Source organism: Poromitra crassiceps (genome assembly GCF_964638095.1).
Source record: "Poromitra crassiceps genome assembly, chromosome: 1".
Classification (NCBI taxonomy): domain Eukaryota; kingdom Metazoa; phylum Chordata; class Actinopteri; order Beryciformes; family Melamphaidae; genus Poromitra; species Poromitra crassiceps.
In genome coordinates, this window is record NC_139623.1 from 60,688,452 (window position 1) to 60,712,154 (window position 23,703).

The 23,703-nt window shown below is 45.3% G+C and overlaps 1 protein-coding gene across 1 annotated transcript; it reads left to right on the forward strand.

The window, feature by feature from the left end:
• Positions 1-621: 621 nt before the first annotated feature.
• On the forward strand, positions 622-22,378 carry LOC310788851 (protein S100-A14-like). The gene is made up of 3 exons (XM_083650428.1): positions 622-644; positions 14,369-14,497; positions 21,035-22,378. The coding sequence occupies exons 1-3, from the start codon at positions 633-635 to the stop codon at positions 21,197-21,199; spliced, it is 306 nt and encodes a 101-aa protein (XP_083506554.1). The 5' UTR covers positions 622-632; the 3' UTR covers positions 21,200-22,378.
• The last annotated feature ends 1,325 nt before the right edge of the window (positions 22,379-23,703 follow it).

Sequence of the window (23,703 nt, forward strand, 5' to 3'; positions counted from 1 at the left end):
ATATGAACCAGACAGGGGCTGGAGTTGAGCTGTATGGAGGATATATATGAACCAGACAGGGGCTGGAGTTGAGCTGTATGGAGGATATAACCAGACAGGGGCTGGAGTTGAGCTGTATGCAGCTTCTGATGATCTTTATGAAAACTAACCCAAGTAATTAGATTTTTCTTTTAAATCAGTCAACATTAAAAAATTTTTTAATCATTTTTCAATCAAACGTGAAACAACACTGATATGATGGATTACAATGGGACTTGCCATGCTCGTCCCATTCTCTTCAATAGAACTGGCACCAAAGTCTGCCGCCAATGTAAAATTAAAACGCTGTCACTCTGATGTAACGACCCTTCCTTTTCTTTTATAGTTTCCGTGGAGAACAGTCCACGTCACAGTCTAACCTAACCGTTAGTTCAGTTCAAACAGCATGACTGGCTGTCTGTCCGCCCCGAGGGTTAATACTGCAGTGTGTGTGTGTGTGTGTGTGTGTGTGTGTGTGCGGGTGCGCCCGTGAGTGCGTGCGTGCGTGCGTGCGTCTGTGTGTGTGTGTGTGCTAGTGGGAGGGTCTAGACAGAGACAGAAGTTTCACTCCAGACTCGTGTCAGTTTCTCCCTGGCTGCAGGCAGAGCGGACAGATGGCGACTAAGGTAAGACTCTGGATTCAATGTGACTGATCACCAGAGTTGGGGTGCGTTACTCAAAAAAGTAATGTATTACACATTACACATTACTTTCAAAAAAAGTAATGCCTTACTTTACTTCATTACTCCCTGGAGAATGTAATTCGTTACACTACTTTTGCGTTACTCCGTAACATCGCCTGAGATGCATTGTCATGTAATTTGCCAGTTAACAATACAACATTAAACCTTACATATATGCCCATATATTAGCGCAAATCTCTATCGTAATGAGGTACGTTGCAAAACCTTTCCTGTCTGGTGGCTGTCCGTTCCCTGCCATCTGTATTTTGCTCAATATGTCAATATATATATATATCCTATCGGCGCAGCTCGGCGGAGGGTGCGTGCAGCTCCTCGAAAATGTGACTCCGCGGCATCAACGCGGACGTGACGTGACCAGCACGAGAGCTGTGATTGGCGGTTGCCTTGGCCCGCGCACATATCCGCTGATGTACTTGTTGTGAGGAATGAGGAAATGGCATTAACAGTGCTTGTCCCTCATCTAGCAAAGCCTTCGGCAGGCTCACCGAAATTAGTTTGGAAATAGAGGGACAATAAAATGTCCCCCCACCGACATGATTGCAAGTTCTTGGTAAATGACACGATAACGTCATATCAAGCCACCTAGTGTTTTGGACGTGTACCGCAGCCAACGTGCCGAGTTACGTTTGAGTATGCACAGTCTCACTGTCGCCGCTAGTCGGCGGCAAGGCTCCAAGTCGAGGCTGCGCAGAACCCTGTCAGCAGCTTAACACGTATTTGCGAGGGGTATTTACAGACCCCATCAATAAATATTATTTCTATCTAATACTTTTTAGCCTGATTTAATTGTAAAACAGAGTGTAAAAAGTTATGCAAAGCTGTCTGGGAAATTTAACCTGTGGAAGAGGAAAATGGACGGGGTTCCCAGCATGCCTTGGGGTAGTGTGTTTTGTTTGTAGATTTTTTTGTCAATGTTTGTCAATTGTTTGTTTGTCAATGTGTTTTGGAGGTTAAAATGATTTCTTGTTCTATATGCATAATGTTAGTTATCTGCAAAGTTATGTGTCGACTAATAGTGCTGTTCTGCATGCTAATACAAAGTTGAAATGTTGGCACCATGGGTGATTCTGGTGTGCAGTTAAATGACCCGTCTGATGGGACACAGGATCTGCTATTAAAACAGAGATCTTTTCTCTCTATACTTATCTTGCTAGCACGCAAGTAACGAGTTAAGTGTTTGATTAGTAACTGTAATGTGATTACTGAACTTAGGGACAGTAGTGCCTTACACTACTCGTTACCGACAAAAGTAATGTGATTACAGTAACATGTTACTTTGTAACGCGTTACCCCCAACACTGCTGATCACAGATCCATTGATTTGATCGGATCATGTATCTGTGTGGCAGGGTGTTAGGGTTAGCCAGTCCCTCCAGGATTTGTGTGTGTGTGTGTGTGTGTGTGTGTGTGTGTGTGTGTGTGTGTGTGTGTGTGTGTGTGTGTGTGTGTGTGTGATTGTTGTGATCAAAAATGCTTGATTTTGCGGCGGCTTTTCTGAAAGAATTGCAATGCAACTTGTAAAGTTTTTTGTCGTAAAATTGGAGGACCTGGCAAAAATTGCAAGTTGAGGATATGTGTTTTCTTGTTTTTTCTTTTAACTACTAGCTAATGGCAACTTTTCTCAAAAATTGCAATGTAATTTTACGATTGTGGAGAAATCATGGGAATTTTTAAAAATTGCAAACACAACAAATATTGTGGAGATTGGTTGAATTTGCGTTAATTTCTGTTATCAAAATAGTAATTTCCTGGAGGGATTGGTTAGCATAGGGTTGTAGGCTAACTGTAGTATTTGCTCAAGGATGAATGACTGAGCTGTAGAGTGCTTTCAGCCACACCCTGCCTCATGCATGTGCACGTACACGCGCACATGCACACGCGTACGCGCACGCGCACACACACACGCGCACGCACACACACACACACACACACACACACACACACACACACACACACACACACACACACACACACACACACACACACACTTTATTTGATAGCACTTGTCTATGTTGACAAAGGTCTTTACACACAATAACACACACAGAGACATCATGTGACGCAGAATACCACAATTAAATAAATATTATTACACAGCTTTGTTGAATACTCAATTCTGATTGGTCAATCACAGCATTCTACGCTCTGTTATTTCTGTATAACAGACCGTTGCTATGCACGCGGGCCACGTCCAGTCATATCAATCATATCAGAAGTCCGGTAAATTTAACGATAAATTTAACTCGACTCGACACCCAGTGGCAAACTTTCAGGGTGATCAGGACCAGTGTTGGGCAGTAAAGTAAAGTAACACATTACTATAATTTGTATTAATTTCCCCAATAACTACTAATGTAAGTGATTACAATTTGGAAAACAGTATTTATATTACAGTTACTAATCATAACTTCAAGTTACTGCATTACTTTCTCCAGCACTGGCACAGCACTAAAAGGAAGTGTGGAGATACTCTAGGTCTGGCTATGTGAGATTACTGCGTTGCCAGAACATGATTAGTTTTTAGTCCTAGTAGGCAAATAAATTAAAAGTCTGCAGTTTGCCTGATTGTTGACTCCTCCTGTAAGGTTAATTATTGTTCCAATAAAGTGGATTCAGTTCTAAAAAAAGTAGCTGGCTAAACAGGTTGTACGTACATTTTTCGGAAGGGAAGGTAAGCGAAAGTAACTAGTAATGTAACTAATTGATACCAAGTAATCTTTATTTTTATTTTTATACATGCTACAGCATGCACTGGGATGTGTCATCAGTGATGTTAGCTGGGGTCGTAAGGTGTTTCGGGTCTGTCAACATCATACACTCTCGCCCAGTAGACCCAGCCGAGGCCGATTAAGACCCCGACCCGCGTCCCAGAAGCAGCCGCTCACGGATCAGCCTTCCTACTCTATCTGCAACGTTGCCCGCGGAAGGGTTGATCACGCCCAATCCGCTGCAATAGAGTTAGTGCTACACCGCAGTAGTGTAAGACCCTTCGGTGCATGGAGGGTCTAGGCCCTGTGTGGGTGACTCCAGGCCGGGCTCCTCCTACGTCTCACCAGACCCTCCCGGGGTAAAGACAATCCTACCATGGGCACAGAGGACGCCTCAAGAAGGCCTGTGCGCGTCATTCGCCTGCAGCGAGCACCTCGCTCTAGCCTGAAGGACCCCAGGCCGCGCCGATGTTTGCACAGATTTTCAGGAGGCTAATCCGTAGCGTTTGTGGATTTCTCCCTCATGAGAGAGCCAGGATGGGGTGCTAATCCCATCCCGTACCGGAGGCCGTCTCTCCGACCGTCTCTCCAGCTTGTCACCAAACTATACTTGGTTGTCACCTAGTCTATTCCTAAGTGTCACTGGCCAGGGGAGCCAGGATTCTAAAAAATACATGCTACAGCAGTAAAGTAATTGTAAAAGGAGCAATCAATAACTAATTACATTTCCCGAATCCCGAGTCACTTGCCCTCCACTTCACGTTATGGCCACATTGATCCATCAGGAAATGGACAGAGTTGTAAATGGAGGGATTTCTGTCCGTTGGGTTGTTTTTTCCCAGTGGACTAGGTCAACACGCCGCCTCGATTCTGATTGGTTAAACAGGTGGTGACAAATCTGTCCATTCAGAAAAAGTTCAACCCCCTTGAACTTCTGTCCATCAAAACATCTGGAGATCTGCTGGAGACGTTTGTGTGCTCAGCTGTGCATGCACCACTGACAGCTGTCTGTGAAAATGAACTGTGAACAGAGAAATGAACTGAGACGTACAGAAACCACAGATCAGGGTATAGTTATGTTAGTTATCTTCACAAATGACGACCACTTTTATGCGTTTTCTGAAAATCATTTTATAAAGCATTTATGCTTTGAGAAACAAACGTGGTATTAATTTGTGAAGATTATCTTGTTGAACACAAAGTTTGCTGTTTCATAAACTTTAGTTAACCACAGACTTTATTTCATGCATCCTATAAATTGCCTCGGTGGACAGGCGGACAGGCACCCCCCCCCCCCCCCCCCCCCACACACACACAGACAGCCCCCCACCCCCACCCCCACAGGCAGCCCCCCACCCACACACACACACAGACAGCCCCCCACCCCCAAACACACACAGAGAGCACGCCCCCCACCCACACACACACACACACACACACACACACACAGACAGCCCCCCACCCCCACACACACAGACAGCCCCCCACCCCCCCACACACAGACAGCCCCCCACCCCCACACACACACCCCTACCCACACACACACAGACAGCCCCCCACCCCCACACACAGACAGCCCCCCACCCCCACACACACACAGACAGCCCCCCACACACACACAGACAGCCTTCCACCCCCACACACACACACACAGAGAGCACCCCCCCACACACACACACCCCCACCCCCACACATTGGGCAGTGGTGGCCCAATGGTTAGAGAAGCGAGCTTGTGACCGGAAGGTCGTCGGTTCAATCCCCGGGACCGGCAGGATAAATCTGGGTGAGGAAAGTGAAAAGGCAGCGCTTGCCCCTCCCTCATTACCACCACTGAGGTGCCCTTGAGCAAGGCCCTTAACCCAAACTGCTCCAGTGGAGCTGCTCAGTGGCCAACAGATCAGACTGTGGTTGTACTGGTCAGCTTCCAGGTGTGAATGTGTGCGTGTGTGAATGTGAACAGGGCACTCCTGAAAAAGAGAGCATTGCTCTCAGTGAGACTCCCCCTGTATAAATAAAGGTAAAAAAAAAAACCCACACACACACAGACAGTCCTCCACCCCCAAACACACACAGACAGTCCTCCACCCCCAAACACACACAGACAGTCCTCCACCCCCAAACACACACAGAGAGCACCCCCCCCCCACACACACACAGTCCTCCACCCCCAAACACACACAGAGAGCACCCCCCCCCACACACACACACAGACAGTCCTCCACCCCCAAACACACACAGACAGTCCTCCACCCCCAAACACACACAGAGAGCACCCCCCCCCCACACACACACAGTCCTCCACCCCCAAACACACACAGAGAGCACCCCCCCCACACACACACAGACAGCCCCCCACCCCCAAACACACACAGAGAGCACCCCCCCCACACACACACACAGACAGTCCTCCGCCCCCAAACACACACAGCGAGCACCCCCCCCCCCCCACACACACACACAGACAGTCCTCCACCCCCAAACACACACAGAGAGCACCCCCCCCCACACACACAGACAGCCCCCCACCCCCAAACACACACAGAGCACCCCCCCCCCACACACACAGAGAGCACCCCCCCCCACACACACACAGACAGCCCCCACCCCCAAACACAGACAGAGAGCACCCCCCCACACACACACAGACAGTCCTCCACCCCCAAACACACACAGAGAGCACCCCCCCCCCCACACACACACACACAGACAGCCCCCCACCCCCAAACACACACAGAGAGCACCCCCCCCACACACACACACAGATAGCACCCCCCCCCCCACACACAGACAGTCCTCCACCCCCAAACACACACAGAGAGCACCCCCCCCACACACACACAGACAGCCCCCCACCCCCAAACACACACAGAGAGCACCCCCCCACACACACACACAGACAGTCCTCCACCCCCAAACACACACAGAGAGCACCCCCCCACACACACACAGACAGCCCCCCACCCCCAAACACACACAGAGAGCACCCCCCCCCCCACACACACACACAGACAGTCCTCCACCCCCAAACACACACAGAGAGCACCCCCCCCACACACACACACAGTACTCCACCCCCAAACACACACAGAGAGCACCCCCCCCACACACACACAGACAGCCCCCCACCCCCAAACACACACAGAGAGCACCCCCCCACACACACACACAGACAGCCCCCCAGCCCCAAACACACACAGAGAGCACCCCCCCCCACACACACAGACAGTCCTCCACCCCCAAACACACACAGAGAGCACCCCCCCCACACACACACACAGACAGCCCCCCCACCCCCAAACACACACAGAGAGCACCCCCCCCCCCCCCCCACACACACACACAGGCAGTCCTCCACCCCCAAACACACACAGAGAGCACCCCCCCCCCCCCACACACACACACACAGACAGTCCTCCACCCCCAAACACACACAGAGAGCACCCCCCCCCCCACACACACACAGACAGTCCTCCACCCCCAAACACACACAGAGAGCACCCCCCCACACACACACACAGACAGCCCCCCACCCCCAAACACACACAGAGAGCACCCCCCCACACACACACACAGACAGCCCCCCAGCCCCAAACACGCACAGACAGCCCCCACCCCCAAACACACACTGAGAGCACCCCCCCCCACACACACACACACACAGACAGTCCTCCACCCCCAAACACACACAGAGAGCACCCCCCCCACACACACACAGACAGCCCCCCACCCCCAAACACACACAGAGAGCACCCCCCCCCCACACACACACACAGGCAGTCCTCCACCCCCAAACACACACAGAGAGCACCCCCCCCACACACACACACACAGACAGTCCTCCACCCCCAAACACACACAGAGAGCACCCCCCCACACAGACAGCCCCCCACCCCCAAACACACACAGAGCACCCCCCCCCCCCCCACACACAGAGAGCACCCCCCCCACACACACACACAGACAGCCCCCAGCCCCAAACACACACAGACAGCCCCCACCCCCAAACACACACAGAGAGCACCCCCCCACACACACACACAGACAGCCCCCCACCCCCAAACACACACAGACAGTCCTCCACCCCCAAACACACACAGAGAGCACCCCCCCCCCCACACACACACACAGACAGCCCCCCACCCCCAAACACACACAGACAGTCCTCCACCCCCAAACACACACAGACAGTCCTCCACCCCCAAACACACACAGAGAGCACCCCCCCCCCACACACACACAGACAGCCCCCCACCCCCCAAACACACACAGACAGTCCTCCACCCCCAAACACACACAGACAGTCCTCCACCCCCAAACACACACAGAGACAGTCCTCCACCCCCTCCACTCAGTGTTCTACTGCTGCATTCAAGTTTCCAACCTATAGGTTTCACTTGCAAAAGAGGTTTTAATCTCAATGTGACTTCCTGGTTAAATAAAGGTTAAACAAGGCCAGCTCGACACCTGGCATAGGGCCGGTGCATGGTATCGTCACCCATGTCATAAAAACAACAGGAAAAGTCATGTAATAATGGAAGTTAAAATTCATGTTTTGAGTCTTCATCATACTTTATGTGGTGTTCAAAGATAGCTGGGGAAGGCTGCCTCAACTGAGTTGGTGCTGATTCTGCTGGCATCTCATTTGACTAAATAGAAAATGAGGAAATGTGTTCAGTAGAGCGCAGAATAGAATAATTTCTGTTCAGTCTACTTTAGTATAATCCTGAGTTTGAGCTTCATCATTAAGTGCCAGATTTACAGTTAATGTCATGTATGTTTATTATTTTTCACAATAAAATGTACAGTAGGCCTATTTGGTATGTGGTGTCAAGTATTTTCTTGTTTGTTCATACATGTAGGTGAGTTTTTGACAATTAGTATAACATTAATCATGGATTATTCTAAATAAATAAATAATTTTCAGTGTTATTAAAGCTTTTACATGGTGTATGTGATTTCTTTAACAGTTAACGTTATACAGTTTGCAACCTCATATCACTCTTAAACACCGTCATGACTCAATAGCCTACCTCCTTGGCAGAGGTTAGGCGCTCGCCTCGTCAAACGACGCTGAAAAGTTTGCTTCTCACAAAATAAATCACACTCACTTGACTTGATATTATCACATTCGCTAAACTGTCACACTTTGTAGGCTACTAGTCGGATCGTCTGTTAGAGAGATGCTTTGGCAAGTCAAGTGGACGTGTTGTCTCCCTTTTGCCTGTGTAAACATTGTTTTACAGACGGACAGCTTTGTCAGACAGGCAGAGAGGAGAGAGAGAGAGGGCGGGAGGGAGGAAAAGCCAGCAGCACCCGCTGCAGCAGCACCCCGCACACAATTTACAGGCAAAATCTGTAGAGATTCAACACATTAACGTTGCTTCCCATGGTCAGAAAAAGTCGCCAGATTTGTCACTAGTCGCCTTTGAGAAATAAAGTCGCCACGTGGGTCTGAAAAGTAGATAAATATATCGACAAAGTCGCCAAGTTGGCAACACTGCATGTCGGCTGAACAGAGGACTGGAGAGTGGAGTGTTGTGAGACAGGGGAGGGTGGACTTGGCACGCCCACAGGGAGTTGAAACAGACAGAGCAAAGCTGCAGCACACAGACTCCGGTGGAGAAACAGACGGTGGCACATGGATGCAACACAACTCATGTCATTTTTAAAAGTACCGGTACTAAATGAACGTGGTATAGTATCCTTTTTAACGTCAGGGTATCGCGGTACTGTTGTACCAGGGCGGCCAGGGGTAGGTGGGTCGGCGCACTGGCGCCCTCCAGTGGCCGGCCGCCACTAAGATGTGACCGTGTGTGGAGTCGTGCAATAGAGTCGTGCATTATGTGCTAGCGACAGAGGGGATCATATAGGCCCTGCCGGACCTAAAAAAACTTGTTCTCTCTTGCAATTCATCAAATCCTCACGTTTGGTCAGGACTCCTTGGCGTCAGTCACTTTTTACCACACTGGGTACACCTTTTTCCTCAGTTTTCAACGTGCAGGGTAGTCAAATAGACTTCTATAGAACTCACACAACATGCAGGGTAGTCAAATAGTCTTCTATAGAACTCACACAACATGCAGGGTAGTCAAATAGTCTTCTATAGAACTCACACAACATGCAGGGCAGTCCAATAGTCTTCTATAGAACTCACACAACATGCAGGGCAGTCCAATAGTCTTCTATAGAACTCACACAACGTGCAGGGTAGTCAAATAGTCTTCTATAGAACTCACACAACATGCAGGGCAGTCCAATAGTCTTCTATAGAACTCACACAATGTGCAGGGTAGTCAAATAGTCTTCTATATAACTCACACAACGTGCAGGGTAGTCAAATAGTCTTCTATAGAACTCACACAACGTGCAGGGCAGTCCAATAGACTTCTATAGAACTCACACAACGTGCAGGGTAGTCCAATAGTCTTCTACAGAACTCCCACAATGTGCAGGGTAGTCCAATAGACTTCTATAGAACTCCCACAACATGCAGGGCAGTCCAATAGACTTCTATAGAACTCCCACAACGTGCATGACTCCCACAACGTGCAGGGTAGTCCAATAGACTTCCATAGAAATCCCACAACTTGCAGGGTAGTCCAATAGTCTTATATAGAACTCCCACAACATGCGGAGTAGTCCAATAAACTTCTATAGAATCCCCACAACATGCAGGGTACAGTAGACTTCTATAGAACTCCCACAACGTGCAGGGTAGTCCAATAGACTTCTATAGAACTCCCACAATGTGCGGTGTAGTCCAGTAGCCTTCTACAGAACTCCCACAATGTGCAGGGTAATCCAGTAGACTATTGTAGAACTCCCACAACGTGCAGGGTAGTCAAATAGACTTCTATATAACGCCCACAACGTGCAGGGTAGTCCAATAGACTTCTATAGAACTCCCACAATATGCAGGGTTGTCCAATAGACTTCTATAGAACTCCCACAATGTGCAGGGTAGTCCAATAGACTTCTATAGAACTCCCACAACGTGCAGGGTAGTCCAATAGACTTATATAGAACTCTCACAATGTGCAGGGTAGTCCAATAGACTTCTATAGAACTCCCACAATGTGCAGGGTAGTCCAGTAGACTTCTGTAGAACTCCCACAATGTGCAGGGTAGTCAAATAGATGTCTATATAACTCCCACAACGTGCAGGCTAGTCCAATAGACTTCTATAGAATTCCCACAACGTGCAGGGTGTCTGTCACGATTGTGATCTCATCAGTGATGTCATCATCGATGTCACCTGAGCAATTGTGATGTCATCGGTGATGTCATCAGTGATGTCATTCAAGCACCTGTGATGTAGTATGAGCCGATGGCACACAGTTGCATGATGGCACCTAGGTGGGTGGGCAGGCGGTGTCTGTCTGTCAGTCACGATTTTGGGAGCCCGCAGAGCGGGCGATTTCCGTAACTGCAGCCATGGCGCATCATTTCCAGTCTCCACCCTAGGAATGGAGCACGTGCACCAGCAGTTTCTGTTCCAAAACACAATGTGAGTTTTGACAGTCAGACATCTCAGCAGCCGGCGTCTGTATTCTTGTTTATTTGTATCGCCCCAGGTCACAAGTATGTCCCAAAGGCCTTTAGCATACTACATCTTATATCATACAATTTCACTAGATCAGAGGTTTTCAAAATGGGAGGCGGACTCCAAACAGTTTCAGGGGAGGCTCTCTTAATGGAAGTAAAAAAATATTACTTTATTTATTAAAAGGAGATCTCATTGAGAGAGATCAGAGATTCAGTAATTTTGGGGAATTTGACAATTTTTCCCACTTTCCCAGAGTCAGAAACAAATAAATGCCTTCAGACAGACCTTTTTTAGTCTGAAGTATGTCAAATAGTAATGATAGCCTATCTTGGCTCAATTGTTGAGTATCTATGGGATCAAATAACATAATCATGATCCCATAGGCATCCAGGAATTGAGCGAGGGGGGGCTCGTTTTTCCAAGCTTTCTCTGGGGGAGGCCCACAGTCTCAGACTTTGAAAATCCATGCACTAGATCAGGGGTGGGCAACTGGCGGCCCACGGGCCGCATGTGGCCCATGAGCGCCCCCCCCCCTGTGTGGCCCGCGCTGGAATGGCTTTTTTTTTTTTTTTTTTTTTACAGTGCACCTGAACGCAACATGCAAGATACCCGCTGAATAAGTGTCCAAATGTTCATGTCATTCTGGCCAATACTCCACTTCTGTTATAACATGTCAGTCTGGAATATGGAATACCTTTCAATAATCTGTATGACTAAAAGGCTAAACGTAATCTCATGTGTAAGAAATGACTGTTCTACATTGAAGTAAAAATTTAAATAATTAACTCGTTGGTTTTGGATTTATTTAGCTTCAAGAGTGCATTTTTGTTCTTGTGTGACCTTCAACACAGGCTTTGAGAATCCCGGGCCACTTACTGATACTTATGCTTAAATTAACCCATATTCTTTTATTTATTTCTATTTATATATTAACTCATATTCTGGTTTATTTCAAGAAAAATGTTTTGGCTAGTGGAAATTCTAATTGGCTGGTAACTTTAAAATCTAGCAGGCATATTGGCAGGTGGTCAAAAAAGTTAATTTCAAACCCTGCAGGGAGAGCAGGTGGTGACATAGCCGCAAAACGCGACTATTTCACTCGAGTACCTCTCCCATCATAGTCGCGCTCGCCCGACCCCTTTATCGAGGGAAAGTTGCACATTTAGCGATCTACAAGCTTCAAACATGCACCAATCACTAATATAAACTACGCACCTTGTTGCCACGGATGTTGTCGAGCAGGCCGCGCTGAGGCCGCGCTTTGTTAACTCGTATTTTAAGAAAGTTTGGGTTATTTGTGTGTCCGGAAACATTATTTTCCCTTCTCCAACGACTCTTCTTCTTTTTTGCTGCTCACCGGTTCAACTGCTCAACTGCGCCACCGCATCATGGGGTATTACATCATGTGTCAAGTATGGGGTTTGCCCTGTGTCGTTCTGTCAGTCACAGTCACATGATGCGGTGGCGCAGTTGAGCAGTTGAACCGGTGAGCAGCAAAAAAGAAGAAGAGTCGTTGGAGAAGGGAAAATAATGTTTCCGGACACACAAATAACCCAAACTTTCTTAAAATACGAGTTAACAAAGCGCGGCCTCAGCGCGGCCTGCTCGACAACATCCGTGGCAACAAGGTGCGTAGTTTATATTAGTGATTGGTGCATGTTTGAAGCTTGTAGATCGCTAAATGTGCAACTTTCCCTCGATAAAGGGGTCGGGCGAGCGCGACTATGATGGGAGAGGTACTCGAGTGAAATAGTCGCGTTTTGCGGCTAGTGGTGACATAGGAGTGATTGAGAAAAGGACAAAATATTGGTGGTTAAGACTGAATAATGACATCACAACTGTTAATTTAAAATGAGTTATTCCTCTAAACCTGTCTTCAAATGCCCCAAATTTTTCCCGCCGGCGCTGTTCGGCCCCCAACCCTCAGCAAAATCTGGCTCTCTGGTAGGGAGGACATTTTTTTGTGGCCCTCTATCATCAAAGTTGCCCATCCCTGCACTAGATTATATATGATACAACACAGCATGTCTGCACTATGGGAGGAAACTGGAGCACCCAGGGAAAACCCAAGCCCAAACACAGGGAGAACATGCAAACTCCACAGATGAAGAGCCAGGGTAGGGATTTGAACCCACAACCTTCTTGCGGTGAGCAACAGTATTAACCACTGAGCCCGTATTGACCAATGACCTTATCGACCATCAGGTCAGTTTATGCTGTAGTAGGTTGACGAAAGCCTTCTGTATCACCTCTTCAACATGTGGTCAATGTTGACCACAACTCTGCCACCCTCGTACTCAGAGTTGGAGGTGGCAGTGAACGCGTTGGTGACCCCCCTCCCCCCCTCTCTCTCCCTCAGTACTCAGAGTTGGAGTTTAACACATTGTGATGGTGACCCCCTCCCCCCCCCCTCTGTACTCAGAGTTGGAGTTGAACACGTTGTGATGGTGACCCCCCCCCCCCCTCAGTACTCAGAGTTGGAGTTGAACACGTTGTGATGGTGACCCCCCCCCCCCCCCTCTCTCTCTCTCCCCCTCAGTACTCAGAGTTGGAGTTGAACACTTTGTGATGGTGACCTCCCCCTCTCCCCCCCCCCCCAGTACTCAGATTTGGAGTTGAACACGTTGTGATGGTGACCCCCCCCCCTCTCTCTCTCCCCCCCCCCCCAGTACTCAGAGTTGGAGTTGAACACTTTGTGATGGTGACCCCCCCCCTCTCCCCCCCCCCCCCCTCAGTACTCAGGGTTGGAGTTTAACACTTTGTGATGGTGACCCCCCCCCCTCAGTACTCAGAGTTGGAGTTGAACACTTTGTGATGGTGACCCCCCCCCTCTCCCCCCCTCAGTACTCAGGGTTGGAGTTTAACACTTTGTGATGGTGACCCCCCCCCCTCAGTACTCAGAGTTGGAGTTGAACACTTTGTGATGGTGACCCCCCCCCCCTCCCCTCAGTACTCAGAGTTGGAGTTGAACACGTTGTGATGGTGACCCCCCCCCCCTCTCTCTCCCCCCCCTCAGTACTCAGAGTTGGAGTTGAACACTTTGTGATGGTGACCTCCCCCCCCCCCCCCAGTACTCAGATTTGGAGTTGAACACGTTGTGATGGTGACCCCCCCCTCTCTCTCTCCCCCCCCCTCAGTACTCAGAGTTGGAGTTGAATACTTTGTGATGGTGACCCCCCCCCCCTCTCTCTCCCCCCCTCAGTACTCAGAGTTGGAGTTGAACACGTTGTGATGGTGACCCCCCCCCTCTCTCCCCCCCCCCCCTCAGTACTCAGAGTTGGAGTTGAACACTTTGTGATGGTGACCCCCCCCCCCCCCCCCCAGTACTCAGAGTTAGAGTTGAACACGTTGTGATGGTGACCCCCCCCTCTCTCTCTCCCCTCCCTCCTCAGTACTCAGGGTTGGAGCTGGCCCTGAACACGTTGGTGACGGAGTTCCACGGAGCTGCGGGTGGTCAGCCCACCCTAAGCCCTGCCCAGTTCCAGACCATGATCTCCACCCAGCTGCCCAGCATGGCCCAGGTGCGAGCCGTCATGACAATTCAATTCACTTCAATTCACTTTATTTGTCCCCAAGGGGCTATTCCAGAGACACGTAGATTAGTACAATTTACAAGAAACAATTAACAAGAAAAAAATAAATAAAAAATACCTCCACATGATCGATAAAAATGTTTTGAAAATACAAAGGTTTCTATATATGACCTGTTCCATTTTGAGTCACATTGACCCCTCAAACCATTTCTGAAAGAGGAGAATGTAAGCTTTCTGGTGATATGAAAATTATCTTTGTACTCTAAAGACTGAGTGAGATGCACCCCTTTATGTCTTGACTGTTTCCAAACAATGTTTTTGAGAAAAACGGCTTCTTCAAAGTATGATAAAGTAAGCTAGTTTCACCCTAGCTTTATGAGCTGTATGAGCTAAATGTCATGGCCGAACTTCACAATCATATTTACACAGAATGAAAGCAAAGGCTTTATTTGATTAAAATCTAAACAGCACAGTTTCTGCACAAACACACCAGCAGGACATCAGATTTATTTTTGATGGAACGCATCACAGTTACTTAGAATAGCATATTCTGTGGTGCAGTCTAATATGAAACCAAGATTAGCTTTTTCTGGGGAGCAAAACTTTTATATCTTCTGCTACTGGACTGACTTTTTCATTGTAAACCTGAAATTATTTCAATACTGCTACTGGTAAAAAAGAGTTATATTTCAGGGTTACAATAAAAAACAATGCCATTTGACCCTCTCTGTAGGGCATCATCATGGTATTTCACAGAAAATTAAGATCACAAAGCTGATTATCAGGTAAGCATTGTATGGCATAAAGTGCAACAATAAGCTATATACACATAACAATGCAATCATCAGTATAGTACAATAATATGATATACTGTCCTGTGCACATCCATTTCTACTCTCCAGTCCTACAGTATACGAGGGATCAACCGAGCAGCATTTTGCTAAACAAACTGCGTCACTGGATGGGAACGGCAATGGGACCCTATGGAGTGTGAGCTTGAGTGACTTTAACACGACATGCATACTGTATATTATACATCAAACTCTTTAACACGACATGCATACTGTATATTATACATCAAACCCTTTGACACGACATGCATACTGTATATTATACATCAAACTCTTTGACACGACATGCATACTGTATATTATACATCAAACTCTTTAACACGACATGCATACTGTATATTATACATCAAACCCTTTGACACGACATGCATACTGTATATTATACATCAAACTCTTTAACACGACATGCATACTGTATATTATACATCAAACTCTTTGACACGACATGCATACTGTATATTATACATCAAACTCTTTAACACGACATGCATACTGTATATTATACATCAAACTCTTTGACACGACATGCATACTGTATATTATACATCAAACTCTTTAACACGACATGCATACTGTATATTATACATCAAACCCTTTGACACGACATGCATACTGTATATTATACATCAAACTCTTTAACACGACATGCATACTGTATATTATACATCAAACCCTTTGACACGACATGCATACTGTATATTATACATCAAACTCTTTAACACGACATGCATACTGTATATTATACATCAAACCCTTTGACACGACATGCATACTGTATATTATACATCAAACTCTTTAACACGACATGCATACTGTATATTATACATCAAACCCTTTGACACGACATGCATACTGTATATTATACATCAAACCCTTTGACACGACATGCATACTGTATATTATACATCAAACTCTTTGAGCTAATTCTGCTCTCACTCAGAATGTCAAAATATAAGCAATGTCATGTATACTTTTTGAGATATTAACGTTTGTTTGGCACAACTCATACTAGTTAACTGCTGCGGGGTTACGCATTTCTGGGTGGTTGTGACGTCACGCTTATTCGTCCTATAAGTTATTGTTCTGTCGTTTCACTGTAGCTCTCTGCATTCTCTGCGTATACGGCTCCTTTCAGCTCATGCCAGGAGTTTGAGTCAGTGAGGTGAGACTTACAGACATGTACAGACATGTAGACATACAGACATGTAGACATACAGACATGTAGACATACAGAGCTGTAGACATACAGACATGTAGACATACAGACATGTAGACATACAGACATGTAGCCATACAGACATGTAGACATACAGACATGTAGACATACAGACATGTAGACATACAGACATGTAGACAGACACACAGGCAGCGTCAGTGAGGTCAGACATACAGAGCTAGACATACAGACCTGTAGACAGACACACAGGCAGCGTCAAGCTTTACAAACTGAATTTAAATATCAAACATCAGAGACAAAGAAGGAAAAAGAGATTCCTGAAAATACAGTGGCTGGGCTGGTAGAATACAAAATACATGTGGTGACTGAGAGGGGTTTCTTTCTTACCGGCTCAGTAGCAAGTTGCATTTAGTTTCTGACCAAAGCACCAAATATGAATACATAGTGTCGCTATACAGGGAATACGAATACAATCGATACAACTGTGTATTCGTTGGATATGTTGAAATGTTGACGTCCTGATCTCCAGCTGACAGCAGTAAAAGCAGTGGTGGAAGAAGTACTGAGATCTTTGACTTCAGTAAAAGTAACAAAATACAACAATGTAAATATTATATAATCCATTACAAGTCGAAGTCCTGCATTGAAAATCTTACTTAAGAAAAAACAGGGGTGGGAAAAGAAAATTAGTGGTTTAAAAATCTACTTCAGTAAAAGTTAAAGCAGCTTTTCGATTGTTATTAAACAGTCTAAATTTAATATCAATGCATCACATCTTACCTCTAATAGTAGACGAGACCAACGCAGAGTAGTCTCGCTTGAACCCAGAGTGAATCGGCCAGTGTTAGTCTGTCTGTGGCCAGGGAAGATCAGGAAGTGAAATGAAACGGTTTGCAGCAGCCACTTCGGCTATAACCACAAAATAACTTCCAAAAAACCTGTTAGAATATAACGAGAGATGTTCGCGAGAGTATGCATGCCGTTCTCCTTGTTTATGGTATGTTGCTAGGCAGCGCGAACGGGGAAGGCAGGCAGCTGCGTTTCACTTCCGGGTTTCACTTCCGGGTTTATCCGGTCCGGCGGTAAGAGAGAGAGCCCCCTGGTGACGCGAGTTTAGACAGACACAGACTTAATAATCGTCAAGAGAGCAATCTCCGATTCACACGGCTTTGGTCTCAGCTACTATTATAGGTAAGATGTGATGCATCAATATTGTAATTATACTGTTTAATAACAATCGAAAATCTTGCTCGTAGCTGCTTTAAAAAAAACAAAAAAAAACAAAAAAATAGGTAATTTAAAGTACTAGAGTAAAAGTTACTTTGTTACATGGGAGGGGGTTATATCATATCTCCAATAAGACATGGTACAAGAACAGAGCTCAAAATAGGTACTTCTACATTTTCTTCAGGTTCATCCTCAACTTCAACCAAATCTGATGTGGTTTCAGTAGGATTTAATCTGATGTGGTTTCAGTAGGATTTCATCTCAGTTTCAGCTCAGTGGCCTTGTGGTCTGAGTGTCCGCCCTGAGACTGGGAGGTTGTGAGTTCGATCCCCGGCCGAGTCATACCAAAGACTGTAAAAATGGGACCCATTGCCTCCCTGCTTGGCACTCAGCATCAAAGGGTTGGAATTGGGGGGTTAGATCACCATATGATTCCCGAGCGCGGCGCACGCTGCCGCTCACCGCTCCCCCAGGGGATGGGTCAAATGCGGAGAACAAATTTCACACATTGTGTGACAATCAGTGGGACTTTACTTTACCTTTACTTTATCTGATGTGGTTTCAGTAGGATTTAATCTGATGTGGTTTCAGTAGGATTTCATCTGATGTGGTTTCAGTAGGATTTCATCTGATGTGGTTTCAGTAGGATTTAATCTGATGTGGTTTCAGTAGGATTTAATCTGATGTGGTTTCAGTAGGATTGAATCTGATGTGGTTTCAGTTGGATTTAATCTGATGTGGTTTCAGTAGGATTTAATCTGATGTAGTTTCAGTAGGATTTCATCTGTTGTGGTTTCAGTAGGATTTAATCTGATGTGGTTTCAGTAGGATTTAATCTGATGTGGTTTCAGTAGGATTTAATCTGATGTGGTTTCAGTAGGATTTAATCTGATGTGGTTTCAGTAGGATTTAGGACTAACTCATCTGTCTCCGTCTCCTTTGTGATTAAGCACCTCATCATCATCATCATCATCATCATCATCCTTCGAGTGCCCTCGAGATCTGAGACACACACTGTTGCCATTGGATTCTGCTGCTCATTGCCCTTCTGAGTTCATTCAGAGTCAGTCCTGTAGCCCCAGTTAGAACATCTGGACATGGGAGTGGTCTGCTTCCTCTTGATCGAAAAGCGGACTCTTCTTTGTGCCACAACAACTGAGATGGGAGGGATGCCACCATAAATCTGAGATTTTGTGGGATGGTTCTTCCATGAAATGTTCTGGACATGCATGATAAATCTTGTGTATGTTCCGTCAACACGATCCGGCAGCTCTTTATTCTTGTCCATGTTTCGACACCGTAACATGGAAGCTTTCCAGACAGTCTTTGAAAAAGTTGATGGGCCCCTGCCTGGATGCATAAAAGCACAGCATCAAATACTCAAAGGCAACAGCACAATAACAAGAAATAAATGCACCTGTATTGTACCTCAATACAGGCTCCAAAATTAACTTTTTTATCCAGCCAAAAAGTACCTTACATCACTGCATGGACCCTCCACATGACAATTAATTTCAATAGATCTCAGGCTGTTTCATGGTTGTTAGGGTTCCTACCTAATTACTGTATTGATCCAAATATAGGACGAACCTAATTATAAGATAACCCACCTTTTTCAAGACTCTTTTTGGGGGGGTGGGGGGATGATTTTTTGAAGGCTAATCCTAACCCTAACCCTAACCCTAACCCTATTGTTTTTAATTTAAAAAAATATTTGAAAATTGTAATAAAACGCATTGAATAAGAAGGTACTGTAAGCTTTTTGTATATACTGTCTCTCTTAATTCAAATCATATTTTCAACATCTTTTAGATGACATTGAGATGAGTAATTGGCAGCAAAGCTAGAGTATCAATGTAAACGTACTCATGCAAACTGTCCCCATAGTTACTTTTTCAAATAAAACAAACAACAAATAAAACTTTCTGGGCTAATCTTTGGATAAGATCAACACAGTTTATATATATATATAGCCCGGCTCCAGGAAGAAGATTTTGTACATTTTAAAGTAAAATTCGTCAACCTGGTGCATTTGAGAGCAAAATGAAGAGGCTAAATCTATGAAGAACTACACACATCTCTAATGTGTTGTGACTTTACAAATAATTAGGCCTAAACAATTAATATTAAATGTATTTACACATTGTGCACAAATTGCATTCATTGTGACAAATTTACAATAGTTAATATCCAGCCAGAATCATTGCAAATGGATCTTCAAAGTAACAGTTAGCAATAGCATTCAGTTAATCAATGCCTAATGACAGCCAGATTCCGTTTTAAACTTTAAAACAGAAAAACGGAAAAACGTTTTTAGCCAAAACACACCATTTTTAACCATCTTTTTTAACCATAATGTTTTTTTTAACCATATATACCATATATATATATATATATATATATATATATATATGCGGCCTCGTGGGATAACACCTGAGCAGCGGGATATATTTGCCACAACACACTGGCTCTCATGCTATATTGCTTATATATATATATATATATATATATATGGTTAAAAAATTGTTAAAAATTTTATGGTTAAAAAAATGGTTAAAAATGGTTAAAGAAACTAAATGTTTTTTTTAACCATTTAGTTCACTAAATATATATATATATATATATACGATACGATACGATACGATACGATATACTTTATTGTCAGTTCACACTGAAATTTGTCTTGCAAGACAGCGGCAGTCCCATGCACAAACACATGACAAAGAGAACAAAACCAAAAATACAAAGACAGCACAGAGAGCACTGGTCACTGCTCCACTGACCCTCGGCCATGTTCTTGATTAAGCCTCAGGATCGATTGATGTATAAAGGACTTTCTTAGTCTGACCTTCTTGAAAGTTGGAATTAGGTATCTCCTGCCAGATATATATTTAGTGAACTAAATGGTTAAAAAAACAATTCAAAATTCCCTTAAATACACTCTTCATTTTGCATGGTGTAGCTACAACTGACCACTAGGTGGCAATGTGGTACTATCTCAAAACAAACATGGGTACACTGTTGGGCTTTTGACAAATCCAATACTGATAAACAACATGCTATGCAAGTTTACTATTGATTAAACATCTTCAATACATCTTTATGGTTAACTACCTCAAAACGGTTGCTGTGAATAGGGCCTACAGCCCTGCTAACAGAAAGGTGGGGGTATTCCTGCCAATGGTGTCGGTCTCAATGAGCCAGAGAGTGGGAAGCAGCTGCTGAGATGAAAATGTGTGCCCTTCTGTCTTCTTCTCCTCTCTTCTGCAGACGGTGGACAGTGAAGCAGGTCTGAGCCAGGTCCTTCAGCAGATGGGTGTGGAGCAGCGCGTCACCTTTGAGAACTTCTGGGCTCTGATCCAGCAACTGGCCACCAAGCAGTTCAGTCTCAAGCACCAGGAGAAGAGTGTCAAGTGCAGCTGCCTGCTGCAGTGAGAGCAGACGCCTGAGCCTGACACATAGAAGACAAGTTCTCATCCCAAGGCCTCACATCGCACCACTTTGTTACGGCCCTTGGCTTCACTTTTTAACACAAATTTCTCCTCATTTTTCAACGCCACCTGACACCACCTTTACAAGACCGTAACGGTTATGTTTAGCCGGCACCTAAAACAACTTAGTAGTTAGGGGACTACAAACACGAATAGGTATTTGGAAGGTTCTGGCTTAAGTAATCTTCTCAATGTCAGCACACTCTCAGATGGAGAGGATCTAAGTTTACAAATTAATAAAGAAAAAAGGTGGAAGAAATATACTAAGTCAAACATCAATAAAATAATGAGTAAAATAAATGTGGACTTCGATTATGTGTCCTGATAGTAGAGTGGCAGAGAGTGGTGGAGTGTTGGTTAAAGGAACAGCTCACCCTAAAATCCAAAATACATATCTTCCCTCTCACCTCCACCAGCCGGTCTGTTCAGCAGAGAACAGCAGCGGCCAAAATTCTGCAGGCAACATGGCCTATTGCCTGTAACCCCACATCATTTCTAGCCCATAAACAAAGTAATAACTTGGCCAATTATGTATGTAACACACAAAATAAAACAAACAGTAATGTATTAATTTGATGTAGAATGCATAGGACATGTAACTGGTTCGTTAAACTCGCATTCCAAGAATATTGTATTTACCGCACTGCTCCTAAAGCTGTGTTCACACTGAGATATTTATTTTTCTCTCTGTCGCTCGATTCAACCCTTTGGAATCGCTCTGTCGCTGCGTTTAAATCGCTTGTCCTAAGGCACAAGAATTGACGGACATATCTGGGGGCTATAACGTTACGCAATGTCATGTTTGTCCACTACGAGCCACTGTAGTGTTTACAAGCTAAGCCTATCAGCGTGCTCCTAACGCGAGCTCTATACCGGTAGTACAGACTTCACTTCATGTCAGTTGTCAGCCTGTCAATCAGCTGTCAATGTGGTTTGTTGCCACACAATAAACCAGCGGTTTGTTCCAAGCCAGATAGTGTGAGATCCTTGACTCACTCTCACATGGCAGCCAATCAGCGTTGAACAGCGAGCGACTTTTGCCAGCGAAATTTAGCTCGAGTTGGGATATTTCATCTCGGGCGACAAGCGTATTTTTGCCCTAGCGCTCTGTCTCTGTCGCTTGGACGCCCAGCGATTTTTCTCCCGGGCGAATATACGCTCAATCGCTCGTTTGCATTGACTTTGTATCTAAACTCGATGCCAGCAAAAAACTATAATAGGTCGGTGTGAACGCACCTTTAGTTAACCTAAGTGGCTCGCGCACTTCCGAATTATCTATCTAAAATCCCCAAGGACGCTAAAGCTTTTTACCTCCATCCAAAGAGAGGAAACAAGTTAGGGGAGGTGTGGTACTCTTTGGAGCCAATGGGTGTAAATTACCTGGGTTCCATGCTAACGCGTATCTCCAAAGAAGCATTCACATCAGTGATTTACACGAATCACACCATCAGGAGCACTACCATCCAGAAGCTGGCCGAGGGCGGACTGGAAGCCAGAGAAATCATAGGTCCAGCATGGACTTTATGGACAGCTGTTTCACCACTTGTTCTTTTAATGGGAGTATGCAATTCAATTTCTACAAGAAATAGCAACTGAAACCCCGGAATAGCCTACCTGGTGCCATTGTAAAAAATAAAATAAAAAAAGTCAAAGAAAAAATTGGAAAAAATTTGACCAATCCTGGCGTGTTCCGCCCCCAAATCGAGTGGGATTGAGCGTGTTGTGGCGCTACGCGAGTTAGAGCCACAGGCAGCCAGCTGCCTTTGTGTGGAGCAGAGCGGAGGGTCCAGCCTGTCGGCCTGGAATCTCCGAGGGGCCGGGTCTGAATTCGGCCTTAACTACGTTAACTAAGCTTATCCTGGAATGCGATTTTAACGAGCCAGTTACATTTCTTTGCATTCTGAGACATTACCGTTTGCTTTATTTTGTATGTTACATACAATTGGCCAAGTTAGTACTTAGTTTATATAAACTAATATAATTTCTAGCCTATAAACTTTATAGGCTAGAAATTCTGCCAGATTGCAGACACTAAGCACCATTTTCTCCTTCATTTGGAGGAGAAAATTATCCTGAAATAAAGATTGATTAACAGCTGCCATGTCGTGATCGATCGTGATATGATTGGTTGAAATGGAGTAGAAATTTGATAGTACTATGTGACTTCTGCAAACTGTAGATTACTGTAATGAATGAAATCTTGAAAAATGAACCTTTGATGTGAAAAAGTGTGAAAAAATAAAGAAATTCGATTTTTGTGATTTTCTTTGCATTCATTAATAAATAGGTGCACTGAATACCCAGGTATTTGAACTAAGATGAAAAAAAAACATTTTTGGGTTCAGATGGACTTTAACCCTCGTGTGGTCTTCGTCTTTTAGTCACACCGAGGGCGTTCGGGTCAATTTGACCCGGCTCATGTTCAACCATTCTAAAGTCGTTATAAAC